The sequence below is a fragment of the Scyliorhinus torazame genome, chromosome 15 (genome assembly GCF_047496885.1).
Source record: "Scyliorhinus torazame isolate Kashiwa2021f chromosome 15, sScyTor2.1, whole genome shotgun sequence".
In the NCBI taxonomy this organism is placed as follows: Eukaryota; Metazoa; Chordata; class Chondrichthyes; order Carcharhiniformes; family Scyliorhinidae; genus Scyliorhinus; species Scyliorhinus torazame.
The window spans coordinates 174,507,935-174,529,515 of record NC_092721.1 but is presented as its reverse complement, the minus strand read 5'-3'; the positions used below and the strand labels follow the sequence as shown (position 1 = coordinate 174,529,515).

The following is a 21,581-nucleotide window of genomic DNA, read 5'->3' as shown; positions in this document are numbered from 1 at the left end:
GGCCTGGAGAAGATTAAGTTCGCCTTCAGAGGGTCAGTGTTAGGTTCGTCCGGAGGTGGCAACCATTCATTGACTTCTTTGCAGAGAATTAATTGTTCGCAGGGGGGGCTAGGGTAGCGTAGAATAGGGGGTTAGCTAGGCGGGTCTTGGAGGGATGGGTGTCGGTGTTTGCACTGTGTTTATTGTTCTTTGTACACTGTTTTTATACTGTTGTTGTTTGTAATGCCAAAAAATATCTCATTAAAATTGTTTTTTAAAAAAGTAATGGGTTGAGAGACATTCCAATTTCTTGTCTCATTTATGTTAAGTATCCAACAATTGACACTGATATGCAAAGGGGCTTCAGGTGTCATTTGTGTCAGGTGATGTGAAGATAGAGTTTTGTGCAGAGTCTGTTCGAGTGAAATAAAGGTGTTTGTGAAAAGGAGCAGAACCTTTGACTCTTTATACAACAGCAGCTAAACGTCTAACAGCTGGGACCCAGCTGGGTGTTGGAACCCAGCAGATTTCGACTGTTGTCTCGCCTGGACGTTCCTGCCTCCACCTGATGTGCATCTGCGTCTGTGTGGTGCTCACCAGAATGTGCCCCAGAAGCCTGTCCACCACTCTTGCCCACCAAAGTATGTGTCTATGTGCCAGTGGAGGGTGGGGTTGAAAGCTGTGATGCTTCGATGGAATGAAAGAGAAAATCCTGGAAAATCTCAACAGGTCTGGCAGCATCTGTAGGGAGAGAAAAGAGCTAACGTTTCGAATCCAATAACTCTTTGTCAAAGCTAACAGACAGAGAAAGTGGGAAATATTTATACTGTGGAGTGAGAATGAAAGATGAGTCATAGCCACAGAAACCCAGGGAACCCAGGTGCTAATGGCCACAGAAACCAAGGGGAAAGAGTGTTAATGGCAGTCCCCAGAGAGGACAAAAGATGTGAAAGGTCAAACAGCAGGGAAACTAATATCAGAGGATGAACTGTAGATGTGTGGGAAGGGGAAGCAAAGAGGAGAAAGGTGAAGGAAAGGTGGTTAAGATTGGGGGGGGGGGGGGGGAATTAAATATATATTAAGAAAGAAAGAAATGGTAAAAGACAGTTAAAATGAGATGGGATGAAAACAAATGGGTCGAGGTGGGGTAGAGCTGTCATCTGAAGTTGTTGAATTCGATGCTCAGGCCGGAAGGCTGTAGCGTGCCTAACCGGAAGATGAGATGTTGTTCCTCCAGTCTGCGTTGAGCTTCACTGGAACATTGCAGCAGACCAAGAATAGACATGTGGGCATGGAAGCAGGGTCTTTTGTTAAAATGGCAAGCAACAGGAAGGTCAGGGTCCTGAATGCGCACAGACCGAAGATGCTCAGCAAAGCGATCACCCAGTCTGCGTTTGGTCTCTCTGACATAGAGGAGACCACATTGGGAGCAGCGAATGCAGTAGACCAAATTGGAAGAGATGCAAGTGAAACGCTACTTAACATGGAATGAATGTTTTGGGCCTGAGGTGTTAAGCATGGAAGAGGTAACGGGGCAGGTGTTACACCTTCTGCGATTGCATGGGAAGGTGCTATGGGTGATGGGAGAGGTACTAGGTATGGTGGAGGAGTGGACTAGATTGTCTCGGAGTGAACGGTCTCTGTGGAATGCTGACAGAGGGAATGAAGGGAAGATGTGTTTGGTGGTGGCATCACTCTGGAGTTGGTGAAAATGGCGGAGGATATACGGAGGCTGGTGGGATGAAATGTGAGAATGAGGGGGATTCTCTCCTTGTTCTGGGAGGGAGTGGAGGGGGCGAGGGTAGTGGCGCGGGAGATGGACCGCACACTGTTGAGGGCCCTGTCCACAACTGTAGGTGGGAAATCACGGTTGAGGAAGAAGGAACACATTTTCGAAGCACCATTGTGGAAAGTGGCATAATCGAAACAAATGCGGTGGAGGCGAAGGAATTGAGAGAAAGGGATGGAGTCCTTACAGGGTGCGAAGAGCTATTGTCCAAATAGCTGTGGGAGTCAGTGGGCTTGTAGTGGGTATTAGTGGATAGCCTATTGCCGGAAATGGAGACAGAAAGATCAAGGAAGGGAAGGGAAGTGTCTGAGATGGACCAGGTGAAAGTGATGGAGGGGTGGAAACTGGAAGCGAAGTTGATGAATTTTTCCAGGTCCAGATGCTTCGATGGAGCTCTCCCCCGAGGTGTTCTCGTGAAAGGCGGCGGGCGGGAACCACCCAGATGGGCCAGCACCGTCGGATGGAGATCTGCGGGAGAATGGACATGTGGTCAGTGGGAGGAATGGGTCAGCCTGTATGGCATTAACAACTCGCGTGTGTCAGGTCATCTGGGTGGGAGCCAGTGGAGCTTCACCTTACGGCAACCTCTATGTCAGTTACAGATCTGTCCTTAGACACCGCCGCGACCTCCAGGACCCGTTCCCATAGTGGGTGAGGACTCTGATGTCTGACACCCTGCCACCTGTCTGGGTCCCCTCCTGTCTGTTGTGGGCCAACTTCTGCAGGGACACACAGGGGCATTGTTAGCTGCATGTGTTGTTCATCGCGGGGGTGAGTGGGTTATCGGGGGGGGCAGGGTAATGTGCGATGGTGGGGGGGGGGGAACACCAGTATAGGGGGTAGGGTGGGAAAATTAGGAGTATGGCTGGGGGGGGGGGGGGGGGGGGGCGGGGTGCGTGTGCAGCACAGCCGGACATGTGTGGACTGGGGCACGGAACAATGCTGGGGTGGGGTGGTTCAGGACATACTCGTGGCGGGGGGTCGGGGGTCCGCTGACAACTCACCCCTGTGGCCTGGTCCGGGAGGTCATTGATCTTCTTACGGCACTGGGTGCCAGTCCTCCTGGTCACACTCCTCATGCTGATCCAGGAAGCTTGCTGCAGTTCCCGTTCGCTCCCTGTGGTAAGCACCACTGGTCACACACTATGTGTATTACGGTACTGCCACTGTACTACAGGTACCACAGTAAATCCCAGCCTTCTGGCTCCTCCCAGCAGGTGCTGTATAAAAGTGTACGCTCTCCTGCGCTGCTTCCATTCTGGATCCAGCTGCAGGAGGCTCAACACCTAGTGCAATAAGGCCTCAATAGTTTCACCATTTTGTCTCGTGGTCATTGATGGTATATTACTCCCACACTTAGAAACGGTTTGGTTAAATCGTGCCCGACATTATAGAGATCTTTTGAACTCAACAGTAAAAGACTGTTCAGAATGGTATGCGAAGTGGCTACACATATTTAAAATAGTTTTTTGTTTCTCCTCTGATCTTCAGAGGTTATTCCAATTTTCTGTTTTAAAGAATGTACACACAGCACAAGGGCGGCCTGGTTTCTTAGGCTTTACTACAGCAGCAGGTTTACACCAGAATACCTGCAACATTAAGTTTGGTTTGGGTACAGTATGTTTGAACCATGTTGTTTTAATCTTTTTCTCAGTATATGGCGCACCAGTTTGTGCCTCTGTAAGTACCAGGAATGTTTATCCTCCTAGCCATTCCGATGGTAATTTTAAAATCTCTAAAACGTCTCTGTACAAATTGAGAACGAAATAAGTGGTGTTGTTCGTGATTGAAGTATTGCCACACTCTTTGGTGTCTGTCTGTTGTAGTCAAACCATATTCTTTTAAAGTTTTAAACCGTGAACCCAGTTCTACACTGCGATACTAACACTGTTTAATCTTTTAATCATTAAATATTTTTAATGATTAAATAAAAATGTAATAATTTTTAATCACTCCTGTTGAGTATTCCCGGCATTCTTTGTTTTCATTTCAGAGTTCCGACATCTGCGGTATTTTGCTGTCATACTAATCACCATGGTACCCATATTGAATGACTCTCCAAATAACTGGGTGGGTAATTTACTGAGGGTAGTTTAGACAGGGCTCTTGGCATGAACAATGCTCCTCAGGAGCTTTAACCCAACTGCTTTCTATCTGACTGTGGAAACTCCCTCACTCCCGTATCGACTCCTCTAAGCGCCCACGATATTCCAGTGGTTGATCTGGTCGCAGTGTCGCAATGGGTGAGACATGTAGAACATTATCCTGGTGTGGAACAGTCACCAATAGTCATCAACAAACATCAATGTATATTGGTGGATCAGGTGACCATGGGTAAAGAGTAAATGATAGGGAGAGGAGGTAGGCAGCGGAGTTCCAACACGTAAATCAAACTATCGCTTAGTTTAGGGAAGCTCTGCACTATCCGTTTCTCCTCTGTTCAGAAAGTCAATTGTTTGACTTGAGTGGAGCTTCACCATCAGTTCCCTCATGACTGTCTTTTTTTCAAATTCATTTACAGGATGTGGGCATTGCTGGCTAGGCCAGCATTTGCTGCCCATCCCTAAGTGCCCTTGAGAAGGTGGTGGTGAGCTGGCCTTCTTGAACTGCCATAGACCATGAGGTGGAGGTACACCCACAATGCTGTTAGGGAGGGAGTTCCAGAATTTTGATCCAGCGACAGTGAAGGAAGGGCGATATATTTCCAAGTCAGGGTGGTGAGTGACTTGGAGGGGCATCTCCAGGTGCTGGGGTTTCCAAGTATCTGCTGCCCTTGTCCTTCTAGTTGGTGGTGTCATGGGTTTGGAAGGTGTTGCTTAAAGAGCCTTGGTGAGTTCCTGCAGTGCATCTTGTAGATGGTGCACACTACTGCTACTGTGCGTCAGTGGTGGAGGGAGTAAATGCTTGTGGAAGGGGTGCCAATCAAGCAGGCTGCTTTGTCCGGATGGTGTTGTTTCTGGAGTGTTTTTGAAGCTGCACTCATTCAGGCAAGTGGAGAATATTCCATTACACTCCTGACCTGTACCTTGTAGATGGTGGACAGGGTTTGGGAGTCTGGAGGTGAGTTACTCGCTGCAGGATTCCTACCCTCTGATCTGCTCTTGTAGCCACAGTGTTTATATGGCTGGTCCAGTTCAGTTTCTGGTCAGTGGTAACCCCTAGAATGTTGATAGTGGGGGATTCAGTGTTTGTAATGCCATTGAATGAGAATGGACAATGGTTAGATTCTCTCTTGTTGGACATGGTCGTTGTTACTTGCATGAATCTGTTTGCAACTTATATTAGTGCTGCAATTCTGAAAGTCAAGGTGCGAGAAGTTCTGAGCTGTTTTTGTCTTCTCCAATAAACTGTGTCAGATTAAATCCAGCATTGATTGAATAAATTGAATTTTAACAATGTATTTGGTTGTTAGCATTTTAATTCATACTAAATTCACGAAAGAATCACTTTGAACAAACCCACATGGAGAAAATACTTCACAATATTTTGTTAGAAAAAAGTTAAGCGCAAACTTAAAATTAATCACTGCGCAATAAGTGTTAGGAATACTCCGCAGGACTGGCAGCATCTGTGGAAAGAGAAACAGATGAAAACTGACAATAAGTCACATTCAAGTTAAAATGTTAACTGTTGCCCCTCCACAGCCGCTGCCAGTCCTGGTGAGTATTCCCGGCATTCTTTGTTTTCATTTCAGAGTTCCGACATCTGCGGTATTTTGCTGTCATACTAATCACCATGTAACCAAGTGACAAATTTTAGTTTATTGAAAGAACCATACAATAAAAATCCTGAAACATAACCAACCACAAATAAATACAAAATGTTACACAAGGATGGTTTTTAATCAGTGCATTCACTATACTTTTCAAAACTTTACAGAAAGTCCAAATAAAGGTACAAGACAAGGAATAAATTAAGTCAACGGCAAAATGATTGTCAAAACAAATGTAAAAAGCAGCAATATGTAAACTAGTTTTCACCCAGAATTAAAATGCTGTAAACAGGTTTTGAGAAGGGGACAAAATCAGGAGTTGCACTCTGTGTTACACCTGACAGATTCCCTCTTTAAATACTCAGATAAACACATTAATGATGGTCTTATATTCTGACTCGAATGGATTTTTAAAAATGGATTTATCTTTTCTCTAATGCTGATTTGCAATTAGAAAGACAAATGCTTGGTTCAGTCTTTTTGCTTTACCCAGAACCAAGCTAGTTGCTTAGAATGAGCTTCGGGCAGTGGTCTTTGTCAAATCTCCGGTGCAGAAGTCATGCTTTGAATCCCATCTTTACTGGGTATATGAAATTGTAGGACCAATTCTGTAATATGCTGGGGCTGCAGAAGCCACTCCAGCTAGATTGCAGGATGGTATCCATAACACCGATGGTCTTGGAGAAACAACTTTGAAAGTATGGCTAGTACAGAAGGGTTGAGGGCCCACCTACCCCATATCTAGGGACAGGAATGGCTCGCACTGCAGGGGGTAGGGCCAGCAAAGCTGCATCAGAAAATCAACTCCCCCCATCCCCATCCCTGCAATCCAAGGTAGCACTCCGTGGTTTCGGCAGAGGAAGCCATTTTATAAGATAATGCCAGTGGAACCCAGGTTTCTAGTAATGGGTGTGTTGGGATATAATACAATACAGCTTTCAGTAATACTTCCGTTGTCTCAACTGATTATTCAGTCAGCTGAATTTATTGCATTTTTGAAAAATGCCCAATTCTCAAAATGTCTGTGCTTCCCCATAACCTTGGACCTACTTTATAAATCTAAAGATGGTTAAAAAATGCAAGTCAGGTGCAACAATCTTTATGGGATGCTGTGGGTCAGTTTTTTATTCTCAATTTTGAAAAGGACGTTTTGTCAGCATTTCACTCAACAGTTATCGTTATAATAAAAACTGAAATGTTCTTTTAAGAAGACAGAATTGTTGCGTCTGCATCACTGACACAACTGCCTGGAATCAGAGGAAACAATCCCATTAAAGTGCCGAGGGATCCACCCAATTCCACTTCCAGTTACTCAGGGCTGTAATAAAATTCTACTTTTAATAGCATGTTTGTGTCATAATTCCTGTTTTGGGCTGGTGATGTAGCCATCACAATTATCTCCTCACAGCTCGGAGCTCGTGACAGGCGGGTAATGTCTGCATTTCTGGCTGGAACCTCCTCGTGTCAGACATGGAACCACAAGCTAATGAAACAACACCCCAATATCATTCCAACTCTGGGTGTTACCTCGTGGGCTGCTCTTCCATGCGTGAGGCTAGTGAATGAACCCTCCGGCTAACGCCGCTTCGCAACACACAAAATGCAGGCAAACACTTCACGTTCACTCTTCCCAGCAAGGTTTTGCTCCATCTGCTCAATTACCTCAATATACACAATGACATTGATAGTATAAAGGGATAAACCAAAAGATCATGGCTGCCATTGCAGGCAATGCAGATACATGCTTCTCTACCAGAATGGAAAAGCCACGCTGTCTTCTATCCCCTTCTCAGAAGCTGGCATTTGTAGTGAAGACAATGAATTCAACGGCAATTAATTCTACATGTTAAAACAGATTGCGTATCCGCACTTCTTGAAATGCCAGGTTCTGTTTGAGGCAACACAGCTGTTGTAGCACTCGGCAGAAGTCACACTCTGACAACGAGCAGTGAATTAGCGAAGGAGAAGTGTGTGTGCTGCTAATACACAAAATCCAAGTTAAAAATCATTAAACACCAACCCCTTCCAGTTTAAAAAAAGGGGAAAATTAAATCTGAGGTAAGGTTATACAGCAGCAATCTACTTGTGAAGGTTGCTGCAATGCATTCTTTCATTATACCGTTAAAAGCTAAATGAATGCTTCTGACACAATGGGCTGGATTCTCCGGGACCCCAGCCGCGCGTTTCTCGGCCGTGCGCCGTTCGCTGACGGTGGGATTGTCTACTCCCGCCGCTTGTCAATGGGATTTCCCATTGAAGCCCCCCAACATCGCCGGGAACCCATGGGCGAGGATGCGTTGCCGGCGGAAACCGAGAATCTCAATGGCCGCAGATTTCCGGCCATTAAAACGCTTTCCAATATTACAACGATTGGGAAGTAGAGAAAGCTGTATTGTCCATTTTGACCAATTTAGAAGATTTCCTTTTCAAGTTCCGAATGGTGCTGGCTTTGGCTGTAATACTTTTAACCCCTTCCGGTTAACCTGACTCAGTTTACCACCCTATCCTAGAAAAGTTCAGCTTTTGCAGGGACAATATCCATGCTGCTTGTTCTATGAATTATGTAAAACTTTGAGATGGTTTCAAAATCGTCCTTTTTATTTAAAAAAAAATGCAGAAATGAGTCAATGTTGACTTTCCTGTTAAACACGGGTTGAATTCTTACTGTGAAAGTTCAGAACAGTCTGCCCATCATTGTGTGCTTGTTGCCAAATTAAAATACATCTTTAAAAAAATACCAGAATTGACTACATGTCATGTAGTTCCTCATTACTGCCATTAGTGTGTGTAGGTTTAAAGAAATAGCAAACCCTGTTTTTGTTTGCTTTGTGTGGCTGAAAATTGCAGTGGTTCTCCAAGACAAGAGGTTTCTTCTTTCAGTTCCACAAGAGGGCTCTGCTTGTCTGCAAGATGCAATATATTTTTTTTAATCAACAGGAGAACATGCAACTTTTGTCAGAAACGTGGATCTTCCAAGATAGGGAATGCCCGTAAAGGACATTTTGAGGAACTACCAGCTTTGGATGCAGTTTTCGGGTTAAGAGTTTAAAACAACATACGACAGAATGTAAAGTAACAGGGTAGCGTGTAGCCATTTCAGAGGATGTATATTTCAGCTGTCAACAGAGCTTGTTCTTTGAGATTCAACTTTAAAAATGAACTTGGCTCGTTTTTCACACCGGACTTTGTGCAATTTCCCAGTCTGCATTCGGGTAGATCCCACTTCTTACTTTGCCACAGATAATCTAGAATATTTGGGAGGCGTTTTTTTTTCCTCCTTAAATGATCTTTGAACTGGACTTGTGCTCCTCGCCCTTTGCGTTGACTCACCCGGTGAGCAGCTTCCGGATCTCCTCATGACCTTCAACAAACTCAGTCACCAACCTATTTAAAAGAAAAACAATGGAATTTTCGGACGTGATCGACAACAGCATCTCTTTCAGACTGTGATACGTATCTTAGTGGTTTATTATCTCTGGTTTAGGGATCAGATCCCCTTTAAATTGGCTGGATGGCCTACGCCATATTGTCTGCCGTTCTGAGATGGGGTTAGATTGGTGGTCTGCTGAAGCTGTGGAGGCTGCTATTTCTGTCTTTTGAATTAAACTTGGGTAGCTTCCTGCCAAGCTGGTTTGATAGAAGTACCACAACACAATGCTGAGCGACAATTATTTAGTGTAAAAATCCTTAAATACAATCCACTTCCACTACTCAACACATTGCCCTTTCCTTTAGGTACTCTCCTCCAGGCACCTAAGAGGGCATCGCCAACCATCGCCTTCTACTAGATTGGTTTATAAGATCAAAAGACATAGGAGCCGAATTAGGCTACTCAGCCCATTGAGTCTGCTCCACCTTTCAATCATGGCTGATATTTTTCTCATCTTTCTCCTGTCTTCTCTACATTACCCCATAGCCCCTTATTAATCACAAACCTATCGACTGGACAGCACGGTAGCACAGTGGTTAGCACTGTTGCTTCATATCGCCAGGGCCCAGGTTCGATTCCCGGCTTGGATCACTGTCTATGCGGAGTCTGCGCGTTCTCCCTGTGTCTGCATGGGTTTTCTCCGGGTGCTCCGGTTTCCTCCCATAAGTCCCGAAAAACGAGCTTGTTAGATGAATTGGACATTCTGAATTCTCCCTCAGTGTACCCAAACAGGCGCCAGAGTGTGGCGACGAGGGGCTTTTCACAGTAACTTCATTGCAATGTTAATGCAAGCCTACTTGTGACAATAAAGATTATTATTATTATCGCTGTCTGAAAGACACTCAGTGATTTGGTCTCCACAGCCTTTTGCGGCAATGAGTTCCACAGATTCACCACCCTCTGGCTGAAGAAATTCCTCCTTATCTCTGTTTTAAAGGTTCCTCCCTTTAGTCTGAGGTTGTGGTGTCCTCTGCTTCTGGTTTTCCTACAAGTGGAAACATCCTCTCCACGTCCACTCTGTCCAGGCCTCGCAGCATCCTGTAAGTTTCAATAAGATTCCCCTTCACCCATCTAAACCCCAACAAGTACAGACCCAGAGTCCTCAATCGTTCCTCATATGACAAGCTCTTCATTCCAGGGATCATTCTTGTGAATCTCCTCTGGACCCCTTCCAAGGCCAGCACATCCTTCCTTTTTTTTTAATATAAATATTTTATTGAAAATTTTTGGTCAACCAACACAGTACATTGTGCATCCTTTACACAATATTATAACAACACAAATAACAATGACCTATTTTATAAACAAAAAATGAATAAATAATAAATAACAAAAATGAAAACTAGCCCTAATTGGCAACTGCCTTATCACAAGTAACACTCTCCAAAAATATAATTTAACAGTCCAATATATAATTATCTGTCGCAACGACCTATACATATTATACAGTATATATTAACAACCCTGAGAGTCCTTCTGGTTCCTCCTCCCCCCCCCCCCCCCCCCCCGATCCTGGGCTGCTGCTGCTGCCTTCTTTTTTCCATTCCATCTATCTTTCTGCGAGGTATTCGACGAACGGTTGCCACCGCCTGGTGAACCCTTGAGCCGACCCCCTTAGAATGAACTTAATCCGCTCTAGCTTTATAAACCCTGCCATGTCATTTATCCAGGTCTCCACCCCCGGGGGCTTGGCTTCTTTCCACATTAACAATATCCTGCGCCGGGCTACTAGGGACGCAAAGGCCAATACATCGGCCTCTCTCGCCTCCTGCACTCCTGGCTCTTGTGCAACCCCAAATATAGCCAACCCTCAGCTTGGTTCGACCCGGACCCCCACTACTTTTGAAAGCACCTTTGTCACCCCCATCCAAAACCCCTGTAGGGCCGGGCATGACCAAAACATATGGGTATGATTCGCTGGGCTTCTCGAGCACCTCGCACACCTATCCTCCACCCCAAAAAATTTACTGAGCCGTGCTCCAGTCATATGCGCCCTGTGTAATACCTTAAACTGAATCAGGCTTAGCCTGGCACACGAGGACGACGAGTTTACCCTGCTTAGGGCATCTGCCCACAGCCCCTCCTCGATCTCCTCCCCCAGCTCTTCTTCCCATTTCCCTTTTAGTTCACCTACCATAGTCTCCCCTTCGTCCCTCATTTCCCTATATATATCTGACACCTTACCATCCCCCACCCATGTCTTTGAGATCACTCTGTCCTGCACCTCTTGTGTCGGGAGCTGCGGGAATTCCCTCACCTGTTGCCTCGCAAAAGCCCTCAGTTGCATATACCTGAATGCATTCCCTTGGGGCAACCCATATTTCTCGGTCAGCGCTCCCAGACTCGCGAACTTCCCACCCACAAACAGATCTTTCAGTTGCGTTGTTCCTGCTCTTTGCCACATTCCATATCCCCCATCCATTCCCCCCGGGGCAAACCTATGGTTGTTTCTTATCGGGGACCCCCCCAAGGCTCCAGTCTTTCCCCTATGCCGTCTCCACTGTCCCCAAATCTTCAGTGTAGCCACCACCACCGGGCTTGTGGTGTAGTTCCTCGGTGAGAACGGCAATGGGGCTGTCACCATAGCCTGTAGGCTAGTCCCCCTACAGGACGCCCTCTCTAATCTCTTCCACGCCGCTCCCTCCTCCTCTCCCATCCACTTACTCACCATTGAAATGTTAGCGGCCCAATAATACTCACTTAGGCTCGGTAGTGCCAGCCCCCCCCCTATCCCTGCTACGCTGTAAGAATCCCTTCCTCACTCTCGGGGTCTTCCCGGCCCACACAAAACCCATGATGCTCTTTTCAATCCTTTTAAAAAAAGCCTTCGTGATCACCACCGGGAGGCACTGAAACACAAAGAGGAATCTCGGGAGGACCACCATCTTAACCGCCTGCACCCTCCCTGCCAGTGACAGGGATACCATAGCCCATCTCTTGAAATCCGCGTTAAATTTAACCTATGCAATGTGCCCCAATTCTTGGCTATCTGGATCCCCAGGTAACGAAAGTCCCTTGTTACCTTTCTCAACGGTAGGTCCTCTATTTCTCTACTCTGCTCCCCTGGATGCACCACAAACAACTCACTTTTCCCCATGTTCAATTTATACCCTGAAAAATCCCCAAACTCCCCAAGTATCCGCATTATTTCTGGCATCCCCTCCGCCGGGTCTGCCACGTATAGTAGCAAATCGTCCGCATACAAAGATACCCGGTGTACTTCTCCTCCTCTAAGTACTCCCCTCCACTTCTTGGAACCCCTCAACGTTTTCGCCAGGGGCTCAATCGCCAGTGCAAACAATAATGGGGACAGAGGGCATCCCTGCCTTGTCCCTCTGTGGAGCCGAAAATATGCAGATCCCCGTCCATTCGTGACCACGCTCGCCATCGGGGCCCTATACAACAGCTGCACCCATCTAACATACCCCTCTCCAAAACCAAATCTCCTCAACACCTCCCACAAATAATTCCACTCCACTCTATCAAATGCTTTCTCGGCATCCATCGCCACTACTATCTCCGTTTCCCCCTCTGGTGGGGCCATCATCATTACCCCTAACAGCCTCCGTATATTCGTGTTCAGCTGTCTCCCCTTCACAAACCCAGTTTGGTCCTCGTGGACCACCCCCGGGACACATTCCTCTATTCTCATTTCATTACCTTGGCCAGGATCTTGGCATCTACATTTAGGAGGGAAATAGGTCTATAGGACCCGCATTGTAGCGGGTCCTTTTCCTTCTTTAAGAGAAGCGATATCGTTGCTTCAGACATAGTCGGGGGCAGTTGTCCCCTTTCCTTTGCCTCATTAAAGGTCCTCGTCAATACCGGGGCGAGCAAGTCCACATATTTTCTATAGAATTCGACTGGGAATCCATCCGGTCCCGGGGCCTTTCCCGCCTGCATGCTCCTAATTCCTTTCACCACTTCTTCTACCTCGATCTGTGCTCCCAGTCCCACCCTTTCCTGCTCTTCCACCTTGGGAAATTCCAGCCGATCCAAGAAGCCCATCATTCTCTCCCTCCCATCCGGGGGTTGAGCTTCATATAATTTTTTATAAAATGTCTTGAACACTCCATTCACTCTCTCCGCTCCCCGCTCCATCTCTCCTTCCTCATCCCTCACTCCCCCTATTTCCCTCGCTGCTCCCCTTTTCCTCAATTGGTGTGCCAGCAACCTGCTCGCCTTCTCCCCATATTCGTACTGTACACCCTGTGCCTTCCTTCATTGTGCCTCTGCAGTGCCCGTAGTCAGCAAGTCAAATTCTACATGTAGCCTTTGCCTTTCCCTGTACAGTCCCTCCTCCGGTGCTTCCGCATTTTGTCTGTCCACCCTCAAAAGTTCTTGCAGCAACCGCTCCCATTCCTTACTCTCCTGCTTCCCTTTATGTGCCCTTATTGATATCAGCTCCCCTCTAACCACCGCCTTCAACGCCTCCCAGACCACTCCCACCTGGACCTCCCCATTATCATTGAGTTCCAAGTACTTTTCAATGCACCCCCTCACCCTTAGACACACACCCTCATCTGCCATTAGTCCCATGTCCATTCTCCAGGGTGGGCGCCCTCCTGTTTCCTCCCCTATCTCCAAGTCTACCCAGTGTGGAGCGTGATCCGAAATGGCTATAGCCGTATACTCCGTTCCCCTCACCTTCGGGATCAATGCCCTTCCCAGCACAAAAAAGTCTATTCGCGAGTAGACTTTATGGACATAGGAGAAAAACGAGAACTCCTTACTCCTAGGTCTGCTAAATCTCCACGGGTCTACACCTCCCATCTGCTCCATAAAATCTTTAAGTACCTTGGCTGCTGCCGGCCTCCTTCCAGTCCTGGACTTCGACCTATCCAGCCCTGGTTCCAACACCGTATTAAAATCTCCCCCCATTATCAGCTTTCCCATCTCTAGGTCCGGAATGCGTCCTAGCATCCGCCTCATAAAATTGGCATCATCCCAGTTCGGGGCATATACGTTTACCAAAACCACCGTCTCCCCCTGTAGTTTGCCACTCACCATCACGTATCTGCCCCCGTTATCCGCCACTATAGTCTTTGCCTCGAACATTACCCGCTTCCCCACTAATATAGCCACCCCCCTGTTTTTCGCATCTAGCCCCGAATGGAACACCTGCCCCACCCATCCTTTGCGTAGCCTAACCTGGTCTATCAGTTTCAGGTGCGTTTCCTGTAACATAACCACATCTGCCTTAAGTTTCTTAAGGTGTGCGAGTACCCGTGCCCTCTTTATCGGCCCGTTCACCCTCTCACGTTCCACGTGATCAGCCGGGTTGGGGGGCTTCCTACCCCCCCCCCCCTTGTCGATTAGCCATCCCCTTTTTCCAGCTCCTCACCCGGTTCCCACGCAGCTGTATCTCCCCCAGGCGGTGCCCCCCCGCCCATCCCCTCCCATACCAGCTCCCCCCTCTCCCCAGCAGCAGCAACCCAGTAATTCCCCCCTCCCACCGCCCCCCCCCCCCCGCTAGATCCCCCGCTAGCGTAATTACTCCACCCCCTGTTGCTCCCAGAAGTCAGCAAACTCTGGCCGACCTCGGCTTCCCCCCGTGACCTCGGCTCGCACCGTGCGACGCCCCCTCCTTCCTGCTTCTCTATTCCCGCCATGATTATCATAGCGCGGGAACCAAGCCCGCGCTTCTCCCTTGGCCCCGCCCCCAATGGCCAACCTCCACCTCCCCTCCTCCCCCCATCACCACCTGTGGAAGAGAGAAAAGTTACCACATCGCAGGATTCGTACATAAAACTCCTCTTTCCCCCCTTTTTAACCCCCCTCTTCGCCCCCCACATTCGCCCCACCACTTTGTTCAAACGTTCTTTTTAATAACCCGCTCATTCCAGTTTTTCTTCCACAATAAAAGTCCACGCTTCATCCGCCGTCTCAAAGTAGTGGTGCCTCCCTCGATATGTGACCCACAGTCTTGCCGGTTGCAGCATTCCAAATTTTATCTTCTTTTTATGAAGCACCGCCTTGGCCCGATTAAAGCTCGCCCTCCTTCTCGCCACCTCCGCATTCCAGTCTTGATAAACGCGGATCACCGCGTTCTCCCATTTACTGCTCCGAGTTTTCTTTGCCCATCTAAGGACCATTTCTCTATCCTTAAAACGGAGGAATCTCACCACTATGGCTCTGGGAATTTCTCCTGCACTCGGCCCTCGCGCCATCACTCGGTATGCTCCCTCCACCTCCAACGGACCCGCCGGAGCCTCCGCTCCCATTAACGAGTGCAGCAGCGTGCTCACATATGCCCCGACGTCCGCTCCCTCCGCACCTTCAGGAAGACCAAGAATCCTCAGGTTGTTCCTCCTTGCGTTGTTCTCCAGTGCCTCCAACCTTTCCACGCATCGTTTCTGATGTGCCTCATGCGTCTCCGTCTTCACCACCAGGCCCTGTATGTCGTCCTCATTCTCGGCTGCCTTTGCCTTCACGACCCGAAGCTCCCGCTCCTGGGTCTTTTGTTCCTCCTTTAGCCCTTCGATCGCCTGTAGTATCGGGGCCAACAGCTCTTTCTTCATTTCCTTTTTGAGCTCTTCCACACAGCATTTCAAGAACTCTTGTTGTTCAGGGCCCCATGTTAAACTGCCACCTTCCGACGCCACAGCACATCCTTCCTTCGATGTGGGGCCCAAAGCTACTCAAAAAGATGGCTTAAAATCCTTAAAGATTTTCAGACCTAGACAAAAGCACCTATCTTAATAGAAAATTATCAGTCAGAAAGCAAATGGTTGTGGGCTTTTAAGTTAAAAAATTACCTTTTCAGAGAAAGAATTTAGTGCGTAAACTATTATTCAGGAAACTACATTGAACTAAATATTCAAACCGAGATTAGCCATTCCTTTGTAAAGACCTGCAATGACCTTGTGTCATTATACTGCACATCTACAATAAATTGTTGCATGTTTCATTTGAAGACCTATGTAGTTTTGGAGTGCAACAAACGTACCCCATCTTCCTCATCAGTATTCAAACCAACCTGTACTTTCACATCACTCTCTCTCAGGAGTAAGTAATTTCCCAGGGAGGATTTTTGTTTTGGGGTCAGGATCCTGATGCCAGTATCAAATGCGGATTCCAACTGCGCCCTGCATTGGAAACAATCACCCAGCAAGGGGTTTTCCAAGGAACAGCCAACTAATGGACAGACGCCACACTCACTGTCCAATTAATAATGGTTGGTTGGCTGCCAATATGAAGCCTTCCCACATCAAGAGGCAGGGCCGATTTATAATGAAACACACGATGCCTGGGCATCCAATCAGAGGTTGATTACTCACTGCATTTTCTGCTGATAGGCTAGGCCCAAAGTGAGCCTATCAGCAGCAAATGGAGAGTAAAATCAGATTCTGTTTGGATGAGAACCGAAGAGCCGGAAGGTTAGCAACAGCTGGCAGCAGATGTGCGAGGCCTCGAGATGGGGGAGAGGCGTGCCGTGGGGAAGCCGAGGCCTGTGCCCACAGCAGAATGGACACTCCTGACCCCCCAAGGGCCAGCAGCAGGCACGTGACACCCAGAAGCGAGGGAGAGGTGCAGCAGCCATGACAAGGACGGAGCATGGGAGAGACAGGCTGCCCATGGAGCGAAGTGAAAATTGAAGAGTATGAGGGGTGGGAAGGAGAGTGAGGGCATGGCAGGAGGGAGCGTGCGTGAGGGGGTTGGATTGCAAGAAGGGAGAGTTTGTGAGGGGGAAATGAGTGTTGTTTGAAATCCATGATCAGAATCAGGGGCGTTATTCTCCGACCCCCCGCCGGGTCGGAGAATGGCCGTTGGCCGCCGTAAATCCCGCCCCCGCCCCCGCCGAAGTCTCCGCTCCCGGAGATTGGGCGGGGGCGGGAATCGGGCTGCGCCGGTTGGCGGGACCCCCCCGCTGGATTCTCCGGCCCGGATGGGCCGAAGTCCCGCCCAGGAATTGCCTGTCCCGCCGACGTAAATCAAACCTGGTATTTACCGGCGGGACCAGGCGGCGTGGGCGGGCTCCGGGGTCCTGGGGGGGGGGGCGCGGAGCGATCTGATCCCGGGGGGTGCCCCCACGGTGGCCTGGCCCGCGATCGGGGCCCACCAATCCGCGGGCGGGCCTGTGCCGTGGGGGCACTCTTTCCCTTCCGCCTCCGCTACGGCCTCCACCATGGCAGAGGCGGAAGAGACTCTCCCCACTGCGCATGCGCGGAAAACTGACAGCGGCCGCTGACGCTCCCGCGCATGCGCTGGGAAACTGACAGCGGCCGCTGACGCTCCTGCGCATGCGCCGCATTTCCGCGCCAGCTGGCGGGGAAACAAACGCCATTTCCGCCAGCTGGCGGGGCGGAAATCCCTCCGGCGTCGGCCTAGCCCCTCAATGTTGGGGCTAGGCCGCCAAAGATGCGGAGCCTTCCGCACCTTTGGGCCGGCGCGATGCCCGTCTGATTGGCGCCGGCTTTGGCGCCAGTCAGCGGACATCCCGCCGTTGGGGGAGAATTTCGCCCCACATCTTTACGAATGAGGCGTAAGTGGGCGGATGGAGTTTGTTGTGGAGAATGAAGCGGATGGAGGGAGAGAAACAAAGGCAGAGATTTCCCCACAGCCTCGTGTGGAGTCCCATCCCCCTGTTATCGTGAGTGTGTCTGTCGGTCTGTGTGTGTGTGTGTGTGTGAGAGAGAGAGAGAGAGTGAGAGAAGGGGGGCTGTGAGTGAGAGAAGAGGGGGTGAGTGAGAGAAGGGGGGGTGAGAGAGAAAAGGGGGGGTGAGAGAGAAGGGGGTAGGGGGGTGAGAGAGAAGGGGGATGGTGGGGAGAGAGAGAGAGGGGATGGGGGGGAGAGAGAGAGAAGGGGGTGGGGGGGGGGGAGAGAGAGAAGGGGGTAGGGGGGGAGAGAGAGAGAAGGGGGTAGGGGAGAGAGAGAGAAGGGGATAGGGGGGAGAGAGAGAAGGGGGTAGGGGGAGAGAGAGAGAAGGGGGTAGGGGGATGGAGAGAGAAGGGGGGTAGGGGGGAGAGAGAGAGAGAAGGGGGTAGGGGGGAGAGAGAGAGAAGGGGGTGGGGGGAGAGAGAGAGAAGGGGGTAGGGGGGAGAGAGAGAGAAGGCGGGTAGGGGGGAGAGAGAGAAGAGGGGTAGGGGGGAGAGAGAGAGAAGGGGGTAGGGGGAGAGAGAGAGAGAGAAGGCGGGTAGGGGGGAGAGAGAGAAGGGGGTAGGGGGAGAGAGAGAGAGAAGGGGGGTGGGGGGAGAGAGAGAGAAGGGGGGGAGAGAGATAGAGAAGGGGAGGGAGAGAGAGAGTAGGGGGTGGGGGGGGAGAGAGAGAGAGAAGGGGGTAGGGGAGAGAGAGAGAAGGGGGTGGGGAAAGAGAGAGAAGGTGGGTGGGGGGGAGAGAGAGAAGGTGGGTGTGGGGAGAGAGAGGGGGTGGGGGGGAGAGAGAGGGGTTGGGGGGAGAGAGAGAGAGGGGGTGGGGGGAGAGAGCAAGGAGGAGAGAGAGGGGGGTGGGGGGGAGAGAGGGGGGGTGGGGGGGAGAGGGGGGGTGGGGGAGAGAGAGGGGGTGGGGGGGAGGGAGAGAGAGAGGGGGTGGGGGGGAAGGAGAGAGGACGGGGAGAGAGGGGTAGGGAGAGAGAGGAGGGTGGGGGGAGAGGGGGGAGGGAGAGAGAGGGGGAGAGAGGGGGAGGGAGAGACAGGGGTAGGGGTGGGGGTAGGGGGTAGGAGAGGGGGGTAGGGGGGTGGGGGAGGAGAGGGGTGTGGGGGGGAGGGGGAGAGAGGGGGGTGGGGGGAGGGAGAGAGAAGGGGTGGGGGGAGAGAGGGGGTGGGGGGGAGGGAGAGAGAGGGGGGTGGGGGGGAGGGAGAGAGAGAGGGTGGGGGGGAGGGGAGGGAGAGAGAGGATGGGGGGGAGGGAGAGAGAGGGGGTGGGGGGGGAGCGAAAGGGGGTGGGGGGAGAGAGAGAGAGAGGGGGTGGGGGGGGAGAGAGGGGGTTTGGGGAGAGAGGGGGTGGGGGGGAGAGAGGGGGTGGGGAGGAGAGAGGGGGTGGGGGGAGAGGAGAGAGAGAGGGGGGAGAGGAGAGAGAGAGGGGGGTGAGGGGAGAGAGAGGGGGGTGGGAGGGGAGAGAGAGGGGGGTGGGGGGGGAGAGAGAGGGGAGTGGAGGTGGAGAGAGAGAGAGGGGGTTGGGGGGGAAGAGAGAGGGGGGAGAGAGAGAGGGGGGAGAGAGAGAGGGGGTGGGGGGAGAGAGAGAGGGGGGGCTGGGGGGAGAGAGAGGGGGTGGGGGGAGATAGCGAGGGGAGTGGGGGGGAGAGAGAGAGGGGGCTGGGGGGGAGAGAGTGGGTGGGGGGGAGAGAGGGGGTGGGGGGAGAGAGGGGGGTTGGGGGGAGAGAGAGGGGTGTGGGGGGGGAGAGAGAGTGGGGGTGGGGGAGAGAGAGGGGTGGGGGGAGAGAGAGGGGTGGGGGGAGAGAGAGGGGTGGGTGGGGGGGGAGAGAGAGGGGGGTGGGGGGGAGAGAGGTGGGGTGGGGGGAAGAGAGAGGTGGGGTTGGGGGGAGAGTGAGGGGGGTGGGGGGAGAGTGAGGGGGGTGGGGGGAGAGTGAGGGGGTGTGGGGGGGGAGAGAGAGAGGGGGTGGGGGGGAGAGAGTGGGGTGGGGGGGAGAGAGAGGGTGGTGGGGGGAGAGAGAGGGAGGGGTGGGGGGGAGAGAGAGGGGGGGTGGGGGGGAGGGAGAGGGGGGTGGGGGGGAGAGAGAGGGAGGGGGTGGGGTGGAGAAAGTGGGGGGGAGAGAGGGGGGTGGGGGGAGAGAGAGGGAGGGGTGGGGGGAGAGAGAGGGAGGGGTGGGGGGGAGAGAGAGGGGGGTGGGGGGGAGAGAGAGGGAGGGGGTGGGGTGGAGAAAGTGGGGGGGGAGAGAGGGGAGTGGGGGGAGAGAGAGGGGGGAGGGGGGGTGGGGGGAGAGAGAGAGGGGGTGGGGGGGAGAGAGAGAGGGGGTGGGGGGGAGAGGGGTGGGGGTAGAGAGGGGGTGGGGGGGTGGGGGGGAGAGAGAGGGGGGAGGGAGAGGGGGGTGAGGGGGAAGCGAGAGGGGGGTTGGGGGAGAGAGAGGGAGGGGTGGGGGGAGAGAGGGGGGGTGGGGGGGAGAGAGGGGGGTGGGGGGGGAGAGGGGCGGGGTGGGGGGGAGAGAGAGAGGGGGGGTGAGTGGGGGGGAGTGAGAGGGGGGTGGGGGGGGAGAGAGAGAGGGGGGTGAGTGGGGGGAGAGAGAGGGGGTGGGGGGGGGAGAGAGAGAGGGGGGGTGGGGGGGGAGAGAGAGAAGGGGTGAGTGGGGGGAGAGAGAGGGGGGTGGTGGGGGGAGAGAGAGAGGGGAGGGAAAAGAGAGAAAAAAAAAAGATTCACATCTTTACCTTCATTTTGACAAGTGGTAAGTTGGATTCAGCAAGGCAGTTATTCATCCCGGCATGTTTTTACAAGTGAAAAGCGGTGATCAATTTGTGTATTTTTGTGGCTGCCGCTTTTGTGTTCAGTGGGTGAGGAGGAGTGGGGTTGGAGGGGGTAAGAGGTGAAGTGGGGGGACAAGGGGCACGGAAATGAAGGTGAGCAGAGGTCCCCATAAATTTTAATCTGCCTCTGTTAAGAGGTCAGGGAAAGAGAGATGGGCTCCAATAGACAGAGGTACCCTTTCAAACATTTTGTAAAGAAAAATGGCCACAGTGACCAGACTACCATTATGCAGGGCAAGTTCCCCCAAAGAGTGGCCTGCGGCCACAGTTGTAGCTATCTTTCAGCATTGGCAACAGAATAGGAAGTGGTGGGGGGATGATTTTAATGTATTCTGGAGTGTTGGGTCTGCTGCTGGGTGATTCCTCCTTTCACTGGCCACCTTTTGGTCAAAATAGTCAGTGAAAGGAGGAATCCCCCAGCAGCAGACCTGGTGTAATAAATAATACATTTTGAGCAACCTAATCTCATAAAACAGAGTCTAGGCTCCAGAACTTGAGTCATTCATTTCACCATTACTACCTTTCCATTATTTTAAATCATGCTACAAAATTCATCAAATTCTGTTATTTTTAATCGACTTGGAATTTCAGGATGTTCAGGAAATTTGATGACTGCATTCCATTATTGGTCAATACTTCTTTAACCTGTGATTATCTCTCTCTCCAGTTGCTCCGTCTGGACCTGTAAAGACTTCATTACCTGCAAAGACTCGCATTCAAAGTATCGTCTTGCATCACTGACTTTGTCTATATATATGGGGCGAAATTCTCCGGAAACGGCGCGATGTCCGCCGACTGGCGCCCAAAACGGTGCAAATCAGACGGGCATCGCTCCGCCCCAAAGGTGCGGAATGCTCCACATCTTTGGGGGCCGAGCCCCAACATTGAGGGGCTATGTCGGCGCCAGACGAATTTCCGCCCCGCCAGCTGGCGGAAAAGGCCTTTGGTGCCCCGCCAGCTGGCGCGGAAATGACATCTCCGGGCGGCGCATGCGCAGGAGCGTGGCATTCCCGCGCATGCGCAGTGGAAGGAGTCTCTTCCGCCTCCGCCATGGTGGAGACCGTGGCGGAAGCGGAAGGGAAAGAGTGCCCCCACGGCACAGGCCCGCCCGCGGATCGGTGGGCCCCGATCGCGGGCCAGGCCACCGTGGGGCCACCCCCTGGGGCCAGATCGCCCCGCGCCCCCCCCAGGACCCCGGAGACCGCCCGCGCCGCCTTGTCCCGCCGGTAAGGTAGGTGGTTTAATTTACGCCG

The 21,581-nt window shown here is 51.5% G+C and overlaps 1 protein-coding gene across 4 annotated transcripts in view; it reads right to left on the bottom strand.

Annotated features, from left to right (window-relative positions):
- Positions 1-5,168: 5,168 nt before the first annotated feature.
- Positions 5,169-21,581, bottom strand: part of relt (RELT TNF receptor) — a 124,471-nt gene continuing 108,058 nt past the window's right edge. For all 4 annotated transcript variants that reach the window (XM_072477123.1, XM_072477122.1, XM_072477121.1 and 1 more), the window contains one exon: positions 5,169-8,864. In XM_072477123.1, the coding sequence (XP_072333224.1) occupies positions 8,853-8,864 (12 nt within the window). In that variant the 3' untranslated portion in view covers positions 5,169-8,852. The remainder of the gene's footprint in view (positions 8,865-21,581) is intronic.